The sequence below is a fragment of the Ceratotherium simum genome, chromosome 15 (assembly GCF_057802395.1).
Source record: "Ceratotherium simum simum isolate JZ-2026a chromosome 15, ASM5780239v1, whole genome shotgun sequence".
Lineage (NCBI taxonomy): Eukaryota > Metazoa > Chordata > Mammalia > Perissodactyla > Rhinocerotidae > Ceratotherium > Ceratotherium simum.
In genome coordinates, this window is record NC_141914.1 from 27,014,700 (window position 1) to 27,039,777 (window position 25,078).

The window sequence follows — 25,078 nt, forward strand, 5'->3', positions numbered from 1 at the left end:
TTCTGGGTACCATAATTCATGGAGATGTTAACACTAGAATATGTCTGGGAGGACTGAAAACCATGGCCTCCTGGTAATGGGTGAAGCCACTGGGTATGTTAGCTTGGAAAAGAGATGGTTAAGGAGAAATAAGTCTGTGAGACCATCGTTTAGAAGAGCATTGTGGTTCTTAAGGAGATGAGAAATTGTAAGAAGACAGATTTCAAGTGAGTATGAGGAAATTCTGAGAATTAGAGCTGTTCAGTTGAGTGGGCAGCATCAGGAGGTAGTGAGCTCAGTAAGCGTAAGCTGGATGGCCTTTACATGTAAAGGAATAGAGTGCTGGTGTTGGAGTTTGTGTTGTGCACTAAGTTTGACTGGGGACCTCAAAGGTCCCTTCCAAGTCATGACCTTTCAAGTCATGATCCAAGTCATGATGCCTTACCAGGGTATCATGGTGACTGCTGGTTTGTCTTCAGTTCAGTAGTGAGGAGCAGAGCCCACTGCCAGGACCACCATAAATCTTTGAGGCCCGAGGAAGGGAGAACACATGATTATCTCTTACCACTTAGTAGCATTTTTTGTGAGACGAGCAGCTGACAAGTTGGCACCATCTGTCAAGGAAGTGGGTTGGATGCAGCTCGATCATTCATTCTCCCAGAGCATCCTGCTTATTTCTCAGTGCTTATTCCCACTGCTTTTCTACCTGCTCTTCCTTCTGTGGCACTGGGAATTTTGTGTTTCCCTTTGGAGAATATCAGATTCTCATTTCCTGCAAGCCCTGCCTGCTGCTATTTCTCCACTCCTTTCACTGTTCCTTTAAAACTTCTACCCAGGCACTTCCTACTTTACCAGTCTTCTCTTGAAACATCTCCCTTCCTTCTCCAGTAGGGCTGGGTCTACAGCCCTGTGGCTGAGTCCTTTGGTTATAAGGCCATCATCTTTGGCTTCTCTAGCATTGTCTTAATGCCTCTTTTAGGACATTGCTGGATTTTATTTTGTTATTCTGCTGATTCAGAAGTGGGTTAAATTTGTAGGTATGACAAATTTATATTTCAGCTTCAGGAGAGATCATATCGTAGTATTTCCTTAGTGAGTGTAACCCATCTGCTATTGTTTAAAAACCTGGTGTCAAAGTATCAGAAAAGTTTTAATGTACTTATTTTTGTTTTACCTTGTGAGGACTGTTTTCTAAATTGGTTCCTCAAGAGGGTAGACATTGGCTGATATTTCTGGAACATTTGGTAAAAAGTTGGAAGAAAAGAAATTCATGAATCCGCTGATTTGATTCTTTTTCACCGTTGTGTTGCCACATTCTGGGTCATGTTTTCTCTTTTCCCCTTAGAATATAGTGACTTCCCATCTCCTTTCCTCAGTGTGTTCCTGCATTCTTGGACTGTTCCCTGTTGGTCTGCCACCTCTCTCCTGTTTGGGAGGGTATTGGGAATGGGAGCAGTTAAATGTTGAAACTCCAAAGTTGGGAATGTATCTGTTGCTCACCTCGAATGTGTGTTTTTACTCCCTGATGGTCACTGACGCTAGAATCCTGCAATGATAAGTCGAAGTTGAGAAGCCCCTTGTCCTACTCTGGCCAAAGCAGTGAAGTCAGCACACCCAGCTCTCTGTACATGGAGTATGGTAAGTGAGTACTAGGAAGGCTAGGACTGCAATTGTGTCTTTTCTCTGCTCTCCCCTTGTACCTGCTGAGCTGTGAGCTGTGTGGCTCATCTCAGCTCTGTGGAGGGTACACAGTGTACAGTCTCACCCTCCCTTTCATCATTTTCAACCCCTGTGCTAGAAATCACACTGCCCTGCCTTTTCTCTTGCTCCTCTCTGACTTAAGGGTCCCACTGTCTTTTATGCTATCACCATGAATGTCTGTTGATCCAGATGGAATGGTGCTCTGAGTGGGTGAGAGGGACCTTGAAAAGAGGCCTTTGAGTGTCTGGGCTTAATTATCAGAAGATAAGCTCCACATGGAAATCATCCATAGGAGGAAGCCATTTGTTTCCTTGTCTGACTCTCAGCACAGGTTTTCTGTTTTCTTTTTTGTGGGGTAGGAGGGCAAGTAGTTCATCTTTAGATGGTAAGAGAATTGTCTTCGGGCTCTCTCCGTTGATTCCACCATTCTTTAACCAAGAGGCTTAGTGCTTTGGGATTCTGAGATTCAGAGAAATTGCTTTAGCAGGTAGACATCTTTCCAACCTGTTACCTGGGAAGACTTGGCAGCATCTTTATTGGTAAAATCATCAGACTTCTTGAAGAGGTTGGCTATTACAGATTTGCTTTTCAAGTCGCAGCTTTTCACATTCACATTCCATTTTCCCATAGAGGGTGGTCAGTACCTGTGCTCGGGGGAAGGTATGTTCCGAAGACCATCAGAAGGACAGTCCCTCATCAGCTACCTGTCTGAGCAAGACTTTGGCAGCTGTGCAGACCTGGAAAAGGTGAGGAATCTAAGGGGCTACCGAAGAGTCCATGAGTTGGGAGATCTGGCCTGAGGGGCTATGGTGCCATTTGTTCTAAGGAGGTTTGGGGTACACAGCAGTACCATGAGTATAGACTACAATAAAGATAAGTTCACAGCAAAGATAAGCTCAACAAGTTCTGTCTCTGAAGAACTCTTCAGGAAGCGTATGCTCCTTATTGAATCCAAAAATATTACTGAGTTTGTCTTAGAAGCTACCTTGGGCAGAGAAGCATTGAATTTTAGCCACGTGATTATTGTTTCCTTGACCCTGGAACCTTAAGTAAAAACTGTTTTCAGAATCAACTTTTTTTTTGTGTGTGTGTGTGTGTGTATATATATATATATATATATATATATATATATATATATATATATATATATTTTGTGTGTGTGTGAGGAAGATCAGCCCTGAGCTAACATCCATGCTAATCCTCCTCTTTTTGCTGAGGAAGACCGGCTCTGAGCTAACATCTATTGCCAATCCTCCTTCTTTTTTTTTTTCCCCAAAGCCCCAGTAGATAGTTATATGTCATAGTTGCACATCCTTCTAGTTGCTGTATGTGGGACACGGCCTCAGCATGGCTGGAGAAGTGGTGCGTCGGTGCGCACCCGGGCTCTGAACCCGGGCCACCAGTGGCAGAACGCGTGCACTTAACTGCTAAGCCGCGGGGCCGGCCCCAGAATCAACTTCTATATTTTGTTCTAAGTCTCAGATGTGTAATAAATAATGTTCCTGGGCCAGCCCAGTGGCGTAGTGGTTAAGTTCATGTGCTCTGCTTTGGCAGCCTGGGGTTTGCAGGTTCAGATCCTGGGCACAGACCTACACACCGCTCATCGGGCTGTGCTGTAGCAGCATCCCACATACAAAATAGAGGAAGACTGGCACAGATGTTAGCTCAGTGACAATCTTCCTCAAGCAAAAAGAGGAAAACTGGCAGCAAATGTTAGCTCAGGGCCAATTTTCCTCACACACACAAAAAAATAGTAGTAATCATAATAATAATAATGTGCCTGTAGCATTTTATAGCTTATAAAGCACTTTATCTTGAGACATCACATCTACCTTAATAATTTGTGTACAGGTGTATGGTCTTAGGAAAGACCCTGATATGAAATTCTGGATGACTTCTCTGTCATATTTTTGTGTAGAAAGTGGAACAGGAAGGCCAGGCATGGCCGGGTACAAGAGCAAAGAGAATGTAGAACAGGTTTTCTGGCCATCAGCTTTCTTTTTTAGTAGAAATGTGCATTTCCCTGGGTGTTTTGAATAAAAGCAGTGCGTGTCTTGGAAGCTCTACTTTCCCACGTTATTATCAGTGAGGTGTTTAATACTTCTTGCCCCTTACTAAGCAACTTCTTTGTTGCTCTCCTTACCCCAGGAGAATGCCCACTTCAGCATCTCAGAGTCCTTGATTGCTGCCATTGAGCTAATGAAGTGCAACATGATGAGCCAGTGCCTAGACGAGGAGGAAGACGAGGAGGAAGAAAGCGATAGAGAGATCCAGGAACTGAAGCAGAAGATCCGCCTTCGTCGCCAGCAGATCCGCACCAAGAATCTGCTCCCTGTGTACCAGGAGACTGAGCATGGAAGTGAGTGAGGCTGTGAACACGTCTGTTCCTTCTTCTTCAGGGCTGCAGGATAAGACATGGTGCCTCATGGGCTTTCTTTTTTCTCTTAATTTGAGATGTTATAACCAGCCAAGGGTTCCTCTGCCATCAGAAAGATTTCCTATGTTGTTCTGATTTTTTTTTTTCTACCAGACCAGAGTCCTAGAGTTCATCCATTTCCTACCTCAGAAATATCTTCCAAAAAGTAGGTTTCTGATATGAGGAGAAGTAAGACCAATGGTTCCAGATTCACTTCCCAGATAGTAGTACCTTCTATTTACATGAAACTTTCTAAATTTCATGAATAAAATGGAGATCAACCAGCAAGAAGAGCTAGTTTCCACTTCCCCAGCATCACCTCAGCCAGTGTTCTATTTACTTCTCTTTTGAAGTCATACCAGGTCCCTTTTATTGTGACCCTAGAGGGAGTAGGAGACCTCTTTCTGTCCTGTTTATTGCTATTTATTTATTTTTTAAACCCACCAGGTTTTCGGGTCACTTCCAGCAGCTCCCAGTTCAGTTCACATGATTCAGCACAGTTCTCTGACTCTGGCTCTACTGATGAGGTTGATGAATTTGAGATCCAAGGTAAGAAGTAACACTTTGTTTCAAGGTAGCTTTTATTAGCTGTTTCTTTCAATTTGGAATCTAGGCTGAGAAGCTTTCCCTATGTAAGGGATCTTCAGTGTGGTCCATTATGGAATATTGTCAGTTATTGTAAGGGACAGCCTCTCTTGGTAAAAAGAAAACCTATTTAAAATTTAAGCAGAAAAGAACACTGAAAGGAAGTGTTCCAGGTGGAGGGGCCTGCCTGTTGAAGTCACCCTGATGCTTCTTCCTCAATTGCACCTTTCTCTTGGATTCTCACTCTGATTCCTCCTGCTGACAGCTGAGGGCTGGCCCATATCTACATGAAATTATAATCTTATTCTCTTGTGTTCCATAACACAACTGAAATTGTTTCAAAGTGTTTAAAAGGAGCTTTATTATAATACTAAGAGAAAAGGACAAAAAGTCATTGGGGGCAAAAAAGGAAAAAAATCAAGTTTACTAAGTAGAGCTTTATTTTCTGTCCTACCAGTGCTAACTTGCTTAGCAGAATCACAGACTCTTGTTGTTATTCTTGTAAACGTCTGCATAGAGAAGGAGAGAGGTTCTAATCTGGGAAGGCAGCTGTGTTAAATCAGGTTAACCCGCAATTAATGGGTTAATCCATTCCTACAAATCATAGATTTCTTCAAGTTTTCATCAGTGCAACAAACAAACAGACAAACAAAAAAGCAGTTCAGGGCCATAAGCTTTTCCCCCATAGGTGAAACCAAGAGTAATTTTTTTACAGAAGTGAATTGTATCTATAATTCTCTATTGTAGGGTGATGGTGAATAGATCTTTTATTGCATGAGGCTCTGATTTCCTGTTTACACCAATCTAGAGAACCCATTCACCTGCACAGACCTCCAGGTTGTGGTAACTGGGTTTCTTCCCCATTCAAAAATGTAATTTTTACACATATTTTTCCGGGTCTCCGGGAAGTCATCCTTCTGTGTTCTCCTTAATGTACCTGGTTTCTATTCGTGACAATAATAGATGGTCACTTAAAACTCCATTTTTTTTGTTTGTATGTGGTTTTCCAACAGCAATTCTCCAATTCTCTTACATCAACTGAGTGTCCTTACAATTCAGTTCTGGCACTAACTCCTGGAGTTAGCACAGACTCCACAGGTTAAGGGCTCAATCCCATGAGACTACCCCCCCTTCAGATGCCAGCCGCAAATGGGGTCATCAGGCTACCTTCACTTCTCCCCAGCCAACTACAAATTCAGGGGTTCGCACGACCCCCCCACTCAGGTTTGATAATTTGCTAGAATGACTTACAGAACTCAAGAAAGCTCTATACTTAAAATTTCGGTTTATTATAAAGGATACAAATGAACAGCTTCATGGAGAGGTACATAAGGCAAGGTCCCCAAGTGTCCCGAGTGCAGGCACCTCTGTCCCTGTGGAGTCAGGGTGCACCACTCTCCCAGTACATTGATATGTTCACCAACCAGGAAGCTCCCCCAAACCTCATCATTGTGAGGTTTTTTTTTTTATCAAGGTTTCATTATGTAGGCATGAGTGATTAAATCATTGGCCATTGGTGATTGAATTCAATCTCCAACTTCTCTCCTCTCTTAGGAGATTGGGGGTGGGACTAGAAGTTCTAATCCTTTAATCAGGTGGTTGGTTTTTTTTTCTGGCAACCAGCCCCTTACTGAAGCTATCTAAGTGCCCCCTAAAAGTCACCTTTTTAGCGTAAATTCAGATATAAGGGAAAGGGACTCATAAATAACAAAAGGTGTTCCTAGCACTCAGGAAATTCCCAGGGTTTTAGGAGCTCTGTGCGAGGAACTGAGGCAAGGACCAAATATATATTTTTTATTATACCACACTCTGTGATTGACCTGATCTCCAAATTAGAAGAAAATAAAAGGGTTCTGCCCTTTCTCTCAAGATCAACAGTCAGAATTTCATGAGGGTAATATTAAGGTAAATTCAAAACATGCTGCTTCACTGGATGTGGAGCAGCCCACTTGACTACTAAGTCTGTTCCTTGCAACAAAGCAAGGAGCCTGGGGAAGCTGTTGAGTCTGAAAGGAGCCAAATTTGAAATAGCCTGCCTAGGGGTGGCACGAAGTATGTTCCTAATGGAAACTTTTGCTGCAGTTGTGGGCCCAGAGGCAATATTTAATCAACTAACTCTAGTCAGTTCAGAACTGAAATCCTTAATGGAAAAGACCTTAGGGCAGGGTTTCTCAAACTCTAGGCCAGATAATTCTCTGCTGTGATAGACTGTCCTGTGCATTATAGACTGTTTGGCATCCTCCCTGGCCTCTTCTCCCTAGATGCCAGTAGCACACCACCCTCCCCCTCAGTCGTGACAAAAATGTCTCCAGACGTTGCCAAATATCTGCAGGGGGGCAAAATCCCCCCTTGTTGAGAACCACTGCTTTAGGAGGTCTGGTTTGGGGAAGGCTGGCAAGGCCAGTTTGGGGAAGCAGCAATAACTGTCTCACAAGCTATAGTGAGTACCTACCTGTGGATGTAAGTACCTAAAAGCAGTTTTATCTTTTGGAGCAAAAGTCAAGTTCTGATTCTAAGAACATGTGGTATAGAGCTGTCATTCTGATCGATTTACTTCCTGTCTGAATACTAAAGGGCCCCTTTTATAATCATTATTACACAGATGGTAGCGAAGGATCTAACCTGACTCACATGTCAAAGAACGGACTCTCAGTGTCAATGGCCTCGATGTTTTCAGGTAGCCTGTGTTGGAAGCGTGGGTGTGCTCATACATGCATGTGTGTGAATGTTTGCACCAGCTTTTGTACATACTTTATCATGTGACACCTGTCAAGGTTATGAGGACTATAGGGTCTGGAGAACTAGCTGGGAAAAACCAGACCTAAGCCAACCAGGAACAATTCAGATATTCATTTTCTTCTTCCTCATACGACCCCAACAACCCTCCTCACTGAGATTGTCCTTGTTGATGCTTCCCTACAGTGATACTTATAGATTAAGTGGTCATTGTGGCTGATGGAGGTAGTAGACAGTTTAGAATGGTGAAGAAATTTTAGTTCAAATTTATGGCTAAGCTCCCGCCACACAGTCAAATAGCAAAAGTCAGAATGGTGTGAAGCGTAGTGTCTCTTTAGAGTTTTGAATTTGCAGAGTCAACTTTCAGAAAGCTATCTCATCTAGGTACTTCATACACAGTTAGGATTTACTGCTGCAAATGTTTGCCCTTAGTAATTGCTTTGTGATCCAAACAAGTAGGCTTTCTGTAGGTGGGGTTAACTGAAAGAAAGTAGCAGTTTTGTACTCAACATGACTTTAAAACACACAAACAATAACAAAACTCAGGACTTTTTATTAAACAGTTAATATTGTCAGCCACTAGAATTTGAAATAATTATATAAGATTAGATCAAGATTTAGAGAAATAAAAGTAATTAAGTGCCTCTTTCTCTACTCCTGAACTGCTATAATTTATTCTAACATAGTCTTCCTTTGCTGGAGAAGTAATTATTCTGAGTCACTTTTTAACTGACTTCTAATGCGTTTGTAACCACAATCCTTTGCTGATGCACTTATTGACTGTCAGCCACTTCTCCGTCAGAGGACGTTCACTCTGCTTTAACCATAAGGCATACCTTTATTTGATCTTCTTAGCATTCTTTCTTCCCCCATTTTGGAGCTTTAAAACTTTTTTATACACCAAGACTATGAAACATTTTTCAACTAAAAAACTGCTTTTTCTTGTGACCCACAATCCCAACACATTATTGGGGGCTGGGGAAAAAGCAATTAGAACAAGCCTCTCTCAAAAGTAGTCACTTGTTTTACCTTCTTTCTACACACAGATACCCAATTATGAAAGTATAATTTACAATTCATCTTTCTCTACTCTAGATTTCTTTATTGCTTTCTGTTCTTTTTCATCTATTTCTGGTCTTTAATCAAGTTTATTACTGGTACCAAATTCTTTCTAAAAAGTATTATTATTATTCTCATTAGCAGTCTTCCCACTCATGTCCAGAGGTTTACAGACTCATTTCTTTTTGATCACCTTAAGTGATTCGTGCTATCGAAGAATCTCTTGGGATTCTATCAAAGGAAGGTCATCAGAATCCATAACACGCTTGGAAAAATTGAAGTACTTAAGGATCATATTATGGACATTGTCATTGATAAATACTCTGTGTATTGTAATCCTCTGCTTAATATAACCACTTATCTTAGATCCTGATTCATCGAGTAGACCATATGGAGCAGAAGTGTTTATGAAGGGAACAGATTTGGAAGTTACTTCCTCCTAGCAATAAAGTGGATATAAACCTTGGGATCATAGAAAGCTTATTCACAGAAAGCTTTGGATTCATCAACATCTATTTTTTATACAGTTTTATTGAGGTATTAATTACATTAAGTATACAATTTTCAATTTTTAGTAAATTTACCAAGCTCTGCACCCATTACCACAGTGTAGTTTTAGAACATTTTCATCACCCCAGTAAGATCCCTTGTGCCCATTTGCAGTTAGTTCCCATTCTCACCCCAAGCTCCAGTTCGCCACTAATCACTTTGTCTCTATAGATTTGCCTTTTCTGGACATTTCATTTAAATTGGATCATACAATATGTGATCTTTTGTGTCTAGCTTCTTTCACTTCATCTGTTTCTTCTGATGGTGTCTGCCAAATTGATATATCATTCATAAGCTCCCAATCCCAGATAGTCTTTTCAACTTATTTAGTTTCAGGGTTTTGTTGTTCTCTCCCCCTGCTTCATCCTCTTCTCTTATAGTTTTATCAATTTTTCTTTATCTTCCTTTGTAGATTCTTCTAGAATTTCAGTCTTCCACATATATGTATCTAGTAAGCGTCCAATCAGGGCACAGAAACCACACAGTAATTGGAATAGAGAAAGTTTGATATAAAGAATTGTTAACTATAATGGGAGATGGAAGTAATGGGAGACTGGCTCATAAGGAGTAAAGAGATCTCGAAAGAATACAGGAATAGCAGATAGAGGCAGCAGTCACTATCCCTAGGGCTGAGATAGAGCACCCAGGGAAGGAACAAATGTAGAAGAGAGCCACACACATCCCTAAGGCTGAGATCCAGGACTCCTGGCTCACTGGATGGTGGAGAAGTTCTCTGAAGCTGCAGAGCTGTTCTGAGAGAGTGCCAGGGGATGCTATCCACGGAGGTGCCATGCCAATGGCCCTTACCAGGAAACCATTCTCTGGGGTGCTGGAGGAGGCTGCCCCCAGGGAGGTGCTGTGACTCAGAACTCAAGGGGTACCAGGGGGTGTGGTTCATGGGAGGTGCCAGGCCTGTGGCACTCGCTGAGAAGTTTTCCCAGGAGGTGCCAAGAAAAGCCGTTTATGAGAAGTACTACTAATGGCATTCTGCTGCAAAGTTGCCTGAAGGCGTGCTTCCCCAAGGGAAAGTCACGTACACTACAGGAGTCCGCCTAGAGGAGCATGCCAGAACCAGCAAGAGAAACCCCTTCCTTCTCCAGTGTCCCTCCAGTGCCCTCTACTGACAAAGCTTAACATTGCGCCAGTTGGAGAAGGACCACTGTTTGCAAGTCCAGCTGCATTATCACAGAGCAGACAAAAAGAAGGGCACGGTTTAGAGCTGAAAGGCAGTAAATTGATAACTGGCACCATATGTAAAGAGGAAATTTTGTGAACTATATTTTCTGACAAGTTTTTAAATTATATCCAATTCAAGGTAATCAGTTGCTTCTCCCCACCTTCTCCTTTTTAATCAAAATTTTTTTCTCCTTTTAAAACAAGAATAGTTGTGGTTCTCCATTTTAAAGTGTTTCCTCTTGGCTCAGCGGTTACAGAAAATTCACTGGAGTTGGATTTCCGGCTGTGTTGGGTATCATCTTCTCTGCTAGAAGAAAAGCAGGATGGAAACCAACATCAAACTAGCCAGTAAATTCTGAAGTTGACTCTCTTCCTGTGCCTCATTTATTTTGTTTAAAAATTTGCAAATTTGCTAGGGTGCCAAGGTTTTAACCAGTTCTTCCCTAATCATCCCAATACCAATGTCTGGACATGCAAAAATTCTTATAACATGTCATTATTTTTGTTGCGTTGTGTTTTTTTAGATTTTTGAACTTTTTTGAGTCTGTAGTAATAACCTTATCCTATCTAAAGCATCAAAAGCATTAGTTCTCTTAGGAAAAAAATACTTGTTTTTATACAAAAAAATCAATATAAAGTTTCATAATTATGTTAATTTCCACTTGGAAGGCGAGATTCTCAGACATCTTTCTAAAGTGCTCTGATTTCGAGTACACTTAATTCATCCAGTTGAATAGCTTCCTCCTCTCTCTTTACTCCTTAATTATCTGTCTTAGACCCTGGCCTACTTTTATCCAGATCCTCAACTAGTGTTCGAACCACATTAACTTAATCATTTGCTTGAACTGACTAGAGAGTCAGCAGGTTGCAGCAAAGGCTCAGTACCCACAGGGCCTTCATGGTACTTGACTAGTGTCAGGTGTCTTGTCCCTTTTGGTATCAGATGCTGCCTCTCCCTCTCCACTCCTGGGGTAAGATCCTCACATCCAAAACTCTGTGGTCTTCCACACTCTTAGAAGTATGCATGATTGGCTAGGAAGTCCCTGCCACCTACCTCAACCTCATTGCACCTCTGATAAAAAAGAAGAAACATGATAAAGTATGACTTGACTATGTTTTCCAAAGAGAAGAGAATGATTTTTTTCCTCTCAAGGAAAAAAAAAACTTTCTGTGAACGTGAAGAACGGCTTTATAGTTTTTATGAAGACAGTGGTTTCCTTAGCAACCATGAATTATCAACCACCTCTCCTCTCTGATGTGCAGTGTTTTTTTAACAGCCTGGCCCTAAAGTAACAACATTGGTTAGCTCTTTATTCAAGGATATCTGTCTAAGATTTTCCTCTCATTTTTCCTTTTTTATCACTCCCAAACAGGCTGAAATTTGCTTTTTGCTTTTAGGCAATTAATCATTCATTTAAGAAATATTTTCCAAAAACCTATTACATTCAAAGCACTCTGAGGGCTACAAGGACAAGGCAAGACTTATGTAAATCCAAGGCAGTATAAGTATTATGCAAATAAATGTTGCAAACCAAATGGTCTAGGAGGATCTGGTTTACTATTGCCTAGAATTTTTTTCTTTTCTCAAATAGCACTATTTAGAATGAAATAGACAGTTAACAGTGTGTTGGGATCTGGATTTTGGTGGTGCAAGTTCAAACAGAAAATATGGTATACGTGAACTTCTTTATTGTTAAATAAAATAGGATTTGTTAATTACTAGTCAAAAATTTTTTTGCTGTCTTAAATTTTTCTGTGCTTAGAGAGCATATGAAAACTGACAGATTTCAATTCTGTTCTCTTATTTGTGTATATAGCTTTGAAGACATTGATTTGTCAGGAATATTATTTGAGAATATACGTGTATACAGAGCCCTGTGTTAAGTATTTTAGGTCCAGATAAAAGAATTAGACACAATCTCATTTGCTCACAAGGAGATTTTATTAATCTAGTGGTACATACAAAAAATATATATACAGAGGAAACGTGAAGAACAATTGAGTTACTCATGGCCAAGTGCAGAGTGATGTCATGTAACCTTAACACTCTATTTGAGGGGCTCAAATGCAGTAGATTGATCATTGTGTAGGTTTAATTAGGAAAAGAAGGTCTTTTCTCTTTTCGCTAGGTATTGAAGGAAGTGAGGGATGAGACTTGCCAGAACAGTCTTTTTTTTCATGACTTGAATAGGTTCTATCTGCCTTTCTTGAACATGACTGCTGTTTTTCACATTCTCCCCATCAAAAGCATTTGGGTAGACGAGGTCTCTGGAGGTTCAGGCATATCACTATTAGAAATCCTCTTCAAAATTCTTTATCAGAAATAGGCTTTGGAAAGTCTGCCATAGTTTTCTGTAATTATGCCTGAGAGTTCTACAGTAAAGATCATGTTGAATATCTCCATGAAAATTTGTTGGTTACCAGGCATCTCCAGGGAGTTGCCAAGCCATAGAGAATTTCTTTTCTTCCCTGTGCCACCAGACAGGAAAGAAATCTTTCCATGAAGCTTTTTTAAGGGTATAGAGGACTTCTCACATTCAGGAGTAATAGCAATAGTGGTGAGACGTTAGAAGCAAAGTTCCAATTCCACATACATTTAATGGGTAACCTCTGCGATCCAAGTTCTGTGTTAGGTGCTGGTTCTGATACAAAAAAGAGCTAGAGAGAATTCTCGCCTCTGAGAGTTTATCATTTAAGAGGGCTTGCAATTTAGAGAATGAAGGAGAGATTGGAGTCATTTATTTTGTGTTTCTGGTTGGTAGAGGATGTGTCCCCTTGTGCCTTAGGATGCTTCCTTTTCTCATTCACTGTCTTGCACCAAATCTGAGTTTGTGTTTCCACCTGGATTTGTAGCCACTCTGACCTTCTCAGTACTATGCATAGTGTCACTAATTCAGCCTGGTTGTGACTTGAACAGAGCCAAACTATACGTTGTATGTAGGGCTTCACCTGGACTCTGCTCCTTATCCCACATAGAATGCAGCAGCTAGCTGCCACCCTGAGTGCTTAGCTGGCAATTGCTTGGAATGATTTCCATTATTATCTCTTACTTCTTCCCTTTCCATTTCCTGCTCCTCTTATCTCTGGTTTCCATTTAGATGCTGACATCAGAAGGAACACAGCCTCAAACAGCAAATCCATCATTTCCTCCCAATCCTTGTAAGTACCTTTTTTAAAAAAAAAATAAAACCTTGGGGTATGTGGAGTAGCAAACCCAGTTCTTGGCATATAGATGAGAAAGGCCATGCATGGATGAGGCCATCCAAATTCACAAAGAGGCAAGGTTAAAGTGATGGGCCTGCCTGATGGTGACAAGCCCAGGGAAAAAGAGCAGAAGATTATTGGTTCAAACGGGGTGAGCTCTGGTGGAGGCAAAGCTCACAGTGTGGATTGTTCCTTGCTCTCCTGATTCTGATTATACCAGAGGCCCCCAGAAGATCAGATCTCAAAAGAGAGAGCAATGATCATGATTTCTGATTATGAAATCAAATTGAACAGGTTCTGCAGTGTGGACTCAGTGAGGGGAAATAGTAGCTCATTTGGGAGCAACAATAGCCCTTTATAGACCACAAGGCAGTTTTACTCACTTTATTTTGTAAACAGGTGTTATAATCCCCATTTTGCAATTAAAGAAACTGAAGTGTAGAGAAAGGCAGTGAATACAGAATCGTTACCTAGCAGTGCCATGTAATGCTAGTAAGTGAGATTTAAGCCTAAGTCTTAGGACTATAAGACCAGTATATTTTCATTGTGCACATGTATCTGAAGATGATGAGAGAAGAGGCTGAGCAGAGTGTGGGTGCTGCCAGTGTTGTCTCAGCTCAGAAGTCACTGCGAATGGTATCAGACCCTGAAGGGAAGGATTCCATCTTCCCGTCATTTCTTTATGCTCAGCCTTCCCTGCATCTCTCCTTCCCAGCTCCCACTGCTTCCTCCACTCCACATCCGCTGAGGCAGTGGCCATGGGGCTCCTGAAGCAGTTTGAGGGGATGCAGCTCCCAGCCGCCTCGGAGCTAGAGTGGCTAGTTCCAGAGCATGATGCCCCTCAGAAGGTAGACTCTTCAGCTTATTTTCTCCACCCACTGTCCAAGCACAGGAGGCTGTGAGCCTTTCTGATATTGTTCTCCTTTGTCACATGTCCCCAGTCTAGAATGAACCTATGTGTTTCCTTCCTTACTCACAGAAGCTGTTCATTACAAATATGTTGAATGAATGAATGCGTACTTGCCTAGGTTTTCCCTAGCAATTGTCAAAACAGGAGATAATGGCTCCTTCACTGTCCTTATTCCACACGACTGCCCCCTAGACCAAAGGTGGAACTCCTGTGTTGTGACCACCTTTGAGACACTGAAAAAGTGAATTGTTCAGATTCTTCTTTGCTCTGCAGTTGAGTAAGGCATGAAGCACCCTGGCGTACCAAGGGTCTTGGGATGGGTTCAGGGACAGCATCAGCAATGGGTACCACCTCACTGGGATGCTGTTTCTGTTCCTTTTTCTTCTTGGAACCCAAGCTCTCACTTCCAGTACCCTGGTGACTTATGGTTTGTTTCAAGGGCCAAGGTTCCCTGAAGCCTTTACCTGTGGTGTTCCTGAAATGTCTTTCATTAACTATGCTTCTATCATGGCCGGAGGGTCAAGCATATGTGTTCCCCTGGACTGTCCATGTCCCATCACCCTGTGCTTTTCTCCTGCAGCTCCTGCCCATCCCTGACTCACTGCCCATCTCACCAGATGACGGGCAGCACGCTGATATCTACAAGCTGCGTATTCGTGTTCGTGGCAACCTGGAGTGGGCCCCACCCCGGCCTCAGATAATATTTAATGTTCATCCAGCCCCAACGTGAGTAGCCAGTATCTATGCCCTTTGGAAAATGAATACATCCTCTTTGGATTATCAGGGCTGTCTCCTCACCCTCTTGTCTCTGCCTCCAGCTGTACCTCCCACACAATTCTGTTCATTTAAAGGCAGAGGGAGGGCTGGCCCCGTGGCTTAGCGGTTAAGTGCGCGCGCTCTGCTGCTGGCGGCCCGGGTTCGGATCCCGGGCGTGCACCGACGCACCGCTTCTCTGGCCATGCTGAGGCCGCGTCCCACGTACAGCAACTAGAAGGATGTGCAGCTATGACATACAACTATCTACTGGGGCTTTGGGGGGAAAATAAATAAATAAATAAAATCTTTAAAAAATAAATAAATAAAAATAAAAAATAAAAAAAAATAAAGGCAGAGGGAGAGGACTATCCATCTTGTCCTCAAGTCTTACTCGTAATCCTCCCATTCCTTCCCAGACGTGACTGTTTTATCACTGACCTTCCCAACCTGTCACCTTCCTCCCAGTAGTTTTCTGAGCTTACTGGTTTTTCTTCTCTTAAGATGGATGGACGCTTTTCTTTCCTATTGTTCTCTCCTCTTTACTCTTTCTCATCTCTTACATTTGTACAGCAAGTGTGGTTCATTATTGGGGAGAGTCACTACCTAGACCTAAATTCTAACCTTATAAATCCTCGGTTTGAATAGTTTCTCCCAACAGGTTCATTTTGTACAACTCTAAAAAAATAGGTGGATTCCCATATTTAACAAGAGCCCTATGTTTGTACCCTCATCCTTTACGTCTCAGAGGCTTCATCAGCTGTATCTGCCAATCCCCTCTCCTTCCACTTTCCTCAGGAGGAAAATTGCTGTGGCCAAGCAGAATTACCGCTGTGCAGGATGTGGCATCCGGACTGACCCTGGTGAGCATCTTCTCTGACCCCCATATTGCCTCCAGTGGTTTACTCTCTTGCACACTTGGGAGAGGGGCTGATCAGAAAGGTAGTAAGAGGAGGTGACAGAGCAAAACTAGGGAAAGAGAAAGAAGGGGCCTGGACTTAGAAGGTAGGACTAGGCAAGATCACTGCCAGTCAGAGGTCAATTGTTTCTGGGAGCACATTGCCAGAATTCTATACTGGGGAAAATTGGACACTTTCGGTCAGGTTTTTGGAGGCTGGATCTTACCAACTTTGGCAGGGTTTGTTTCCTCAGTGGCCTTCAGATTGGGACACAGAAACCATAGGCCCCACCGTGTGGGTTTCTGCCAGCTATGAGAGCTCAAACAGAGGTGGCTGGAGCCCACTGGCCATCCCTTCCTGCTCTTTCAAAAGGAACAGCAGAGCTGCTTCACCAGCTTACAGATGGGAGAGCCACGTCTGACCTTTGACTTTCTGGTTTTTCCAGATTATATTAAGCGGCTGCGGTACTGTGAGTACTTGGGCAAGTACTTCTGTCAGTGCTGCCACGAGAATGCCCAGATGGTCATCCCCAGCCGGGTTTTGCGCAAGTGGGACTTCAGCAAGTACTATGTCAGCAATTTCTCCAAGGACCTGCTCATTAAGATCTGGAACGATCCTCTCTTCAATGTGCAGGACATCAACAGTGCCCTCTATAGGAAGGTCAAGCTGCTCAATCAAGTTCGGGTAAGACCCTTGAAAAGGCCTCATCATAGATTACCCTTCTCATCCCCTTATCCCCTCTTTCTGTTCATACAGGCTTTCCCAAGATCACCGCACTTCTCTTTGTCACCACGTCAGAGCTATAACCATCTCATCATTCACACTTTCTCTATACACTTTGTTAATCTCTTGCCACTTCCCGAGTATCTATCTAGTTAGAGTCTCAAACCTGGCAATGGCAGCTCTGAAGCTGTAGATAGCACTCGATGGCAAAAGCCAAAATATTACTGAATGGAGAATAGGGTATCAGGTGGGAAATTCCAATTCTGGATTTCTCAGCGGCTCCCAGCTGTGTATGTGATTTGGGCAGACTGACCTAGCAGAGGGGCCTTCCCTGCCTGGAGGTCACTTTGAAGCAAGTTGTTGAGTTATAGGTGTAGAGAACAGTCTGGCTCTCGCTGTTGCATGCAGAGCTTCCAGACCCACAGGGTTTAAATGTACTGGTTGTTCTAACAATTGTGTCTCTCTTCTTCTTACCCCCTCTTACCTGCCACCGCCACCCCCCCACCCCCCCACCAATGTCTTTTTCTTCAGCTGCTACGGATCCAGCTGTATCACATGAAGAACATGTTCAAGACATGCCGACTGGCCAAAGAGTAAGTCTTGTGTGGAGCCCAGAGGCCTCTGGCTGGGTTAATGTCTCTGAAAGAAACATTCTGGTAGTTGGCCCTTGTTATGTGAAGGAGAGTAGGGGAATCGTGCAGAAAATTCCAGAAATGGTAAGTGAGAAGCCTATAGCAGTAACTGTGTCTGTATCCTTCTCTCTGAAAGGGGAAATTTGGTTATTCTATCCAGGGCAGGCCTACCACTCTTTGCAAATTGGTAGAATCACTCTGCAGAGTAAAAGTCACTTTTGCCATCCAGACTCCTGGTAGTGTGGGAGGGCTAGGTGGTCTGGAACACCTAGGCTGGTTCAGTGTTGACCATCCTCGTTAGCTCTGCCTGGGGCCCTTCCCTTCCCTATCCTGCTTCTGGATAGAGATGCTTCTCTGATGTGCCACACAAGGTGTTCATTCTCTGCTCCCACCTGCTTCCTCTCATTTCCTGTAGGCTTCTGGATGCCTTTGACACAGTTCCGGGCCACCTGACAGAGGATCTCCACCTATACTCGCTGAATGACCTGACTGCAACCAGGAAGGGGGAGCTGGGGCCCCGGCTTGCTGAGCTCACCAGGGCGGGGGCTGCCCATGTAGAGCGATGCATGGTAAAAGAAAGTCTCGCTTTAGCATGCAACTGGGCTCCTTCTTAGGGATACGGGGAGTGGGGTGGACCCAGGGTTCTTGCCCTTCAGTTCTGAGGAGTTGAAAGAGAGAAACTGGACAGGGTTGCTCTTCCCTGGGTTGGTGAACAGCTAAATCATTCAGATCTAAAGAACCTAGAATTAGACGAGGATTTGGTGCTGGCATTGGTCATGGGTAACGGGCAGGACTAAGCAAGCCTTTGCTATAGAATTGTCATGACATGGGAGGAGAACCTTGAATTAGAGTCTGGAGAGGGACTGGGTCTTGGCTTTCTCATTTTCAATCACTGTGACCAAAGGAAGTACTTTGCCCTCTGAGATAAGCCTCAATTTTCTTGTCTTTAAAATGAAGATAATAAATAATAGCTACTATCCTTTCCTGTCAGTTTTTGAGGATTGATGAAATAGTTTATGTGAAAGCATTTTGTAAACTTTAAGTATTCTATAGAAGCAAGATATTATTGTTCTTGATATACCCAACATGCCAGAAATTTAGAAATTCCATTCTTACAATTTCCCATCTTAGAATATGTCCAGTTTGTATTCTTGTGACAGTCCCAGAAGTAGAGCTTAAAATGAGACATGTATAGAGACCCTGTGTAGTGGGGGGAATTGGAAGACTTGACTATGGTCTGACTCAAGGCTAGGTGTTATTTGGGAGAAATATCCTCGCCTTCACATTTTATCTTAATTGGCTGTGGTTCCTATTTCAAAATAAGATCATTACCCAGACTGGAATTTTGTCTTTAGGAAGAAGCCCTTTGTGGCACGTCCTTCCTTCTTTTCATCTCTTCATTGAGAGCCACTCTCGTGGTTGGAGTTTCTCAAACTCATGCCTCTCCTGTGTCCACCTTAAAGCTTTGTCTAACTCTGCCCAGCCTTGCCCCAGTTTAGCTATCATGCTTCTAAGTCCAGCTGGGATCTCTTCCCAGGAGGCAGGAGAACCCCTGAGAGCCCATTCAAGTCTTATTTATATGCTGCCCTCCTCTCACTTGTGTTCACGCTGTTGTGCCAGCTCCTGGTGTGCTGCCTCTCATTTTGCTGCCTGTCCCTTTCCTCTGCAGCTCTGCCAAGCCAAGGGCTTCATCTGTGAGTTCTGTCAGAATGAGGATGACATCATCTTTCCTTTTGAGCTCCATAAGTGCCGGACCTGTGAAGGTGAGGGCTAGTGCCAGGTGTGGAGTGGGCAAACAAGCCTGAACACAAAGCTGATTTATTTCCCTTCAGCCACCCCTATTAGTAAGAGTTTGGTTTGATTCAGCAACTCCCTGTGTTTCACCACAGGCACACCGAGCAACAGTGGTGGGAAGGGGCTGTGGCAGTGACTTACTTCCAACTTGAGATGAAAAATATTATTCTCTTCTCTCTCATCTTCCCAACCTGCAGAGTGTAAAGCGTGTTACCATAAAGCTTGTTTCAAGTCTGGGACCTGTCCTCGGTGTGAGCGGCTCCAGGCCCGGCGGGAGTTGCTGGCCAAGCAGAGCCTGGAGTCCTACATGTCAGACTACGAGGAGGAACCCACTGAAGCCTTGGCCCTAGAGGCCACCGTCCTAGAGACCACCTGAAGAAAGCACATTAAGCCCTCTTTCTAGGGGCTAGGGTCACACTAGACTGTGCAGAACTGAGCCACCCTTTTAAGGACTTTCCCCACTTGAGTTTTTTTTTTTTTTTTGAATTATTATCATTATTATTTTTTATGACTTGTCTAGAGTCCATGTATAGTCGACCTTTGTTAGGTTGATGGGGTCCAGCCTGTGGTGACAATTTGTGGGTACCAAGTATTTCCATCAGAACTGACACATGGGTCCTTAAGTGAAGCTTCTAGTACCTCTGTCAGAGGGATGGACAGTGGGACCCAATTCTTTCATCCATGGCCTTCTCCACTTAGACCAGATCTGGTTTCAGCTGCATCTCAAGTGTCATTTCCAGTTTTACTTTGTTTTAGTTCTGGAGCTTCTGAGCCAGGCCATTCTCAACCAACTCACTTCTCCTTTGCTGCTGAAACAGGAGGGTGGAGTTTTCTCTCCCAATCCTGAAATAGGGTCAGACTGTGCCCTGAGGAGAAGCAGCAGAGAATTGGACTACATTGTGGGCATTCTGTCCAGCTTATTTAGGTATTTTTGAGGCCATAAAAACAACATTATTACTACCCTGGAATCCTCAGAGACCTCAAGGAGGCAGCCATGACTTCTTCGTTTGAAATATTCTAGGCATAGTGATGTCGCAAGCTGACTTTCTTTATCCACCCTGGTGAGCTTGAAGCAAAGAACAGAACTGATGCTTAGGCCAGGCGCATTCATAGCCTTACACCAAGCATAGGTGAGGCTACAGCTCTGTTGCTTAAGGAGCATTTATTCAGTCAGAGGAGCTGCTGCCCACCTCTTAGGTGATAAGGTCCCTTCTAGTCAACCTGTCTCTGGGGCAGCTATAATCTTTCAAGCTCAGGCAAGTCCCTGATGCCATCCTAAATTGAGACCAGAAACCCCATTAGCCATCTTATTAGCGGGTCTCTTGCCACTGTGTCCTCTGTTAGATGGTCATTGTGGTTCTGAGTAAAAGGAAAACCCAACTCCATTCTTTCTCTGCCCTTCTTGCAGTAGAGCTGGGACCCTCCCTGATGGCTGATGTCTTGCCTTGGTTTCTTTCATCAAAGTTGGGGAAAAAGCTTCCTGCTATAGTAGTGTTAGAGAACTTGACAACTTGTGGATGTGAGTGTGAATGTTCCTGTGTTCTTGGGATAACAAGAGCCTTCATGCCTATTATGCACTTAACTCTTTAGCCTGGTGATATTCGTATGTTCAGTCATTCTTTTTCATAGTACTAATTTTAACACACATACCCCCTTTTTTTTAAATATGTGTTTTGATTGGAAAAGTTTTTGATGGGACCGTGTATATGTTTGTGGTGTTCTTTAAGTTGCTGTAGCTCCTGACCTCTACGTAAAACACTGGTCAGGGTCGCTGCTCCGAGAGCCGGCAGCTCTGTGAACAAAAGCCCACGGCATTTTTGTTCTGAGACTGACTTCTTCCTGTGTACCTGTCTTTCCATAGTTAGTTGCTAGTAGAAAAAACTTGGTGTGGGCACTGCCCTAGGAAGCTGAACAGAAAGTTGCACGTGGTTGGTGGAAGCTGATGAGTGCCTGGGCTGGAGGCAACCAGGAGGCTCACGGGAAGTAGAGGGGCAGTAAGGTAATGGCCAGAGCTGAGGCTCCACCAGGGCAGGAGCAGGGAGGAATTGGCCCATGGCGTTGGTCCCTCTCTGTCAGACTGGGATCTGAAGCTGCATCAGGCTGGAAGACCCTGAGGCTGCTCTCCCTTCAGTTCGGAGGGGAGGCTCTGAAAGCCAAGGCCTCTAGCCCAGCCCAGTTTTGAAGGGCCGACTAGAAGCTCCCTTGTCCTTTAAGGAGCTTTGGGAATGACCCCACAAAACTCAAGTCTTACTAAGGGTTAGGCCTCAGATTCAGACAGAGGTTTGTAAAAAATGGTGATCTCTACTTCCAGTTTTGGTTTAAATTACAAATCCAACTCCTTACTCCAAGTCAGTACACTGGAGGAGAGATGTACTCTCATTATTGTCCTGCCTGTTTCATATTAGCAGAGGAACAAAAGATGGAAAATGCTGACAGTTTCTAAAGCTGAACTCAACGATCTTACATGCTCCTTGTTTTTCACTTATTTTTCTCCACCTCCGCCACTCCATCCTTTTTGATTACATATCTGTTTTAGTGACCCTGACAGTCTGCTGTCATCACTGTCCAAATACCCATTTGTTTATTTATTTATTTGAGAGTAAGAGGAGAGAGGAAAGAGGATGGGATGTTTTGAAAGCACTTTGTAACTTACCAGTATCTGAAAATCCCCTGCTATTGTGGGGAAAAGCTTTGAATGCACTGAAGAGAGTTCCTTCTGAATGAAATGAGAGGGAAGAAGTGTTCTTTTTTATAAATAAAGGGAAAAAAAGTTTGCTTACGAGGTGGAGACAAGATTCAAGACATAGCAGAAGAGTGGAAAGTAAATATTTTCCACTTAAATGAGGCTGTTACTGACTTTCTCTACCAAGGCTTTAGAGCTTCTGTTGATTTAATATAAGAGGAGCAAGAGTCTAAATAGAGATATTCTGTGTGTGTACAACTTGTGTTCTGAACTGGATTTCTACTTGCTGTAATTCATACATAGCCTGACAGTTCATTGTCATCTTTAATAAACTATGGAAATGAAATTCTGCCTTTTATTTGCCTGCCTTGACTATGAGGAAGTAGTACTGAGTGTCTACTGTAAAGCAGGCATGTCTGAAAATTCAGGAGGTTTCTGTGTTATAATGCAAAGAAAACTGGACCTTACAAGTCAGGAAAAGTGGGTTGGAATGCTTCATCACTGACTTGCTATATGACCTTGAGCAGATCACTTCTGAATTTTTGTTTCTTCATGTATACAGTCTTTGTGGCCCATAGTCCTTTCCAGTTCGTGGGTGTGCCTTACCCAGCCCCTTGGTGTAACTGTCTCTTAAAGTGCCGTAAATCTTCCTCTCCATAACATCTGAATTGTCTTAGATGCTTCAGTTCCCACTTCTATGAACAACTGGCTCTGAGTTTCTTCTACGCTCCTGGCCCACTGGAGCTCCAGCCCCACCCTGCAACTTTCTGAACATTTCCTCTTCGATGTCCTTTGGTCGTCTCCAACCAATGTATCTAAAACTAACATAAATATCATATTTCCCCAAACCTAACCATTAGTCACCCCAGTTTGAAAATTTAGTTGTCTTCCTCTTGGAGTCAAGTGACATGTTCAGCTAGTAAAGCATTACCTCCTTCCACCACCTGTTATCAAGTTCTGTTGATTTTTCTCTTTAAAATAAATCTATCTCATTCCTTTTCTACCACTAGCACACAAATTCAGGTTCTTAGCTTACATCTCAAGCATCTCCAGCTATGCCAGTCTCTTCCTATTGAATCATCCATCAAATATTTGGGTACCAACTATATGCCGGTTTCTCTGCTAGACTCTGGGGCTACAGCAGGGAGCAAAATGGAGACAGTCTCTACCCTTAAGGTGTTGTAGGGGAGATAGACATTGCTTTCAAGTCACCAAAATGAATATGTAATGCAAGTTGTAATAACAGCTATGAAGGGAGAGAGTAGATGCTATTAAAAAAATAAATAACAAGGGGACTTAATTTAGGTTGGAGATAAGTAAGGCCCCTGAGAAAGTGATACTTCAACCAAGACCCAAAGAATGAGGTTCAGAGTAGAGAGAAAAGGGCTCCAGACCAGGACGAGCACATGTGATGGTCCTGAGACAGGAGGAGTTTGGGCAAGGAACTGCAAGAAGGACTTACTAGGAATTTTAGGTTTTATTCCAAGAACATTGGGAGCTAAGGATTTTAGATTTTGTTCTAAGAATATTGGAGAGCCATTGAAGAGTTTTAATCAGAGGAGTGACAGATCTGGTTAAAATGTCAGTGTCCACTTTGCAGAGAATAACTAGAGTAACACAAGAGTAGAAGCAGTGGGATCTTTGAGGGAGGTGGCTGCAGTAGTTCAGGAAGTAGATTATGTTTGGACTAGGGTGTGTCATATCAGCATCATCACTGTCACCTCATTACCCAAAAACCTCTAAAAAGATAAATCCCAAATGTTCTGCTCTGACTCTGACATTTTAAAGCGTGGAACAAAAGGCGGGAGGCAAGATATTGGAAAGATACTGGGATACGTTACAGAATCCAAGGAAAATTAACAACCAAGTGTCCGGAAGGGCAGAGACCAGGGCAGCTCAGGGAACCTCTGCTGCAGGGTCTGCAGGCCTTTTCTTGAGCCTACTACCAGCGAGGCAGGCCAGAGAGTAGAGTTATGGCTGTGTTGGGGACTCACCCCAAGGAAAGGGGAACTGTGAGCTGGACAGTTGTCCATTGTGGCATTGACTATGTTATTCATCATTCTCTGTGGCCCCCAGTGTGTGTAGGTTTACTATACCCTCTAATGGTGTAAAGAGTAGGCATGATCTTTATAGCATCCTGGTTAGAGTGAGGCCCAACTTTGCTTCCTTTTTCCTTTGAACTTTTTGGCTTAGGGTATGGGAGAAAGGGATCACTATGCCCACCATATCCTGCTGGCTCTTCTGCCCTGATCAGCTACAGTCTTCCCATATCCAATCTCCAGGATATTAAACTGCTTGCTTTTAAAGCTGTAGTGATAGCAACTGCCACATGGTCCAAGCTTTCCCATTGTGAACTTGATGTTCTTGGGATCAAAGATGAATGTGATTAAAAAGGAGAGAGAATCTGCCTAGCACTACTCTTGTAGGAACGTGGAGAACACAAGTGTGTGCTTTGCATATGCCCTGGCCTGCCTCAATTCTGTGAACTGCTTCTGGAGGAGGAGGAGAAAGCAGAGAGCTATGCTCTGGCTCTTTGGAGGTACACGTAATACCAGACGAGCAGGGTGAGAGTTAGTGGGTTAAAATAAACCTTGAGTGTGGGAAGGTTCTTAGGCTGTAGGTGGGAGTTTTAGTGACCAGCCCCCTGAGAAGCTGCAGCAGACCAGTAAGACGTAAGTCTGAACCACAGCAGCAGCACAGATGACCTGTAACCTTTAGGCAAGAAGCCTTTGGTAAGTCCTGTTCTTTTCTCTCACAGCCCTGGGAATTTCTCATCTGTTTTCCTTTCAAACAGTGATGCAACTGGTTTTCTCTCCCCACTGGCCCACTGCAGAACAGAAGCCAGCCTCCCAGTTTCTCCCCCAAATTCCTATTTCCACAGCAGGCCCACTGCTTCAGCACTAGCAGGGGTGAGAGGAAACCAAGGAAGTAAAAGGCACCTTTCTCTCCTCTCCCTCTCACCTCCCAGCCTTTTTCTACTCAGAATCTGAAGAAAGAAATTTAACCTAGATGCCAGCAATGGGTCTCTCTACACAAAGGACTAAAAGAAGGTTTGTATATTTCTCCCTTAACCACTGGAAGCCCTGCAACTACAGATCTAACTAAAAGAAAGTCCTGACGAGGTGAAAAGCTAGGAATGAGGCCTGCAAAGGAAAAGGGAATGAAAGAGAGCTTCCTTTCTCTCTTTCTGTCTCTCCCTTTTGTTTATTCAATAATATTTAAATTTAATTTTCTAATACATTCATATGCTTAAAATCCACAAAAACAGTATACAGTGAA

The 25,078-nt window shown here is 43.2% G+C and overlaps 1 protein-coding gene across 4 annotated transcripts in view; it reads left to right on the plus strand.

Annotated features, from left to right (window-relative positions):
- The window catches only part of RUBCN (rubicon autophagy regulator), a 60,193-nt gene extending 36,738 nt beyond the window's left edge, over positions 1–23,455 (plus strand). For 2 of the 4 annotated variants that reach the window (XM_014783042.2, XM_014783043.2), the window contains exons 8-21: positions 1,522–1,617; positions 2,311–2,426; positions 3,829–4,039; positions 4,544–4,645; positions 7,284–7,358; positions 13,300–13,360; positions 14,121–14,253; positions 14,896–15,041; positions 15,867–15,931; positions 16,413–16,651; positions 17,222–17,283; positions 17,738–17,891; positions 18,992–19,085; positions 19,314–23,455. In XM_014783042.2, the coding sequence (XP_014638528.1) occupies positions 1,522–1,617; positions 2,311–2,426; positions 3,829–4,039; positions 4,544–4,645; positions 7,284–7,358; positions 13,300–13,360; positions 14,121–14,253; positions 14,896–15,041; positions 15,867–15,931; positions 16,413–16,651; positions 17,222–17,283; positions 17,738–17,891; positions 18,992–19,085; positions 19,314–19,492 (1,733 nt within the window). In that variant the 3' untranslated portion in view covers positions 19,493–23,455. The remainder of the gene's footprint in view (positions 1–1,521; positions 1,618–2,310; positions 2,427–3,828; positions 4,040–4,543; positions 4,646–7,283; positions 7,359–13,299; positions 13,361–14,120; positions 14,254–14,895; positions 15,042–15,866; positions 15,932–16,412; positions 16,652–17,221; positions 17,284–17,737; positions 17,892–18,991; positions 19,086–19,313) is intronic. The other 2 variants (XM_014783044.2, XM_004424518.3) reach the window with 1 other exon arrangement.
- Positions 23,456–25,078: the final 1,623 nt, after the last annotated feature.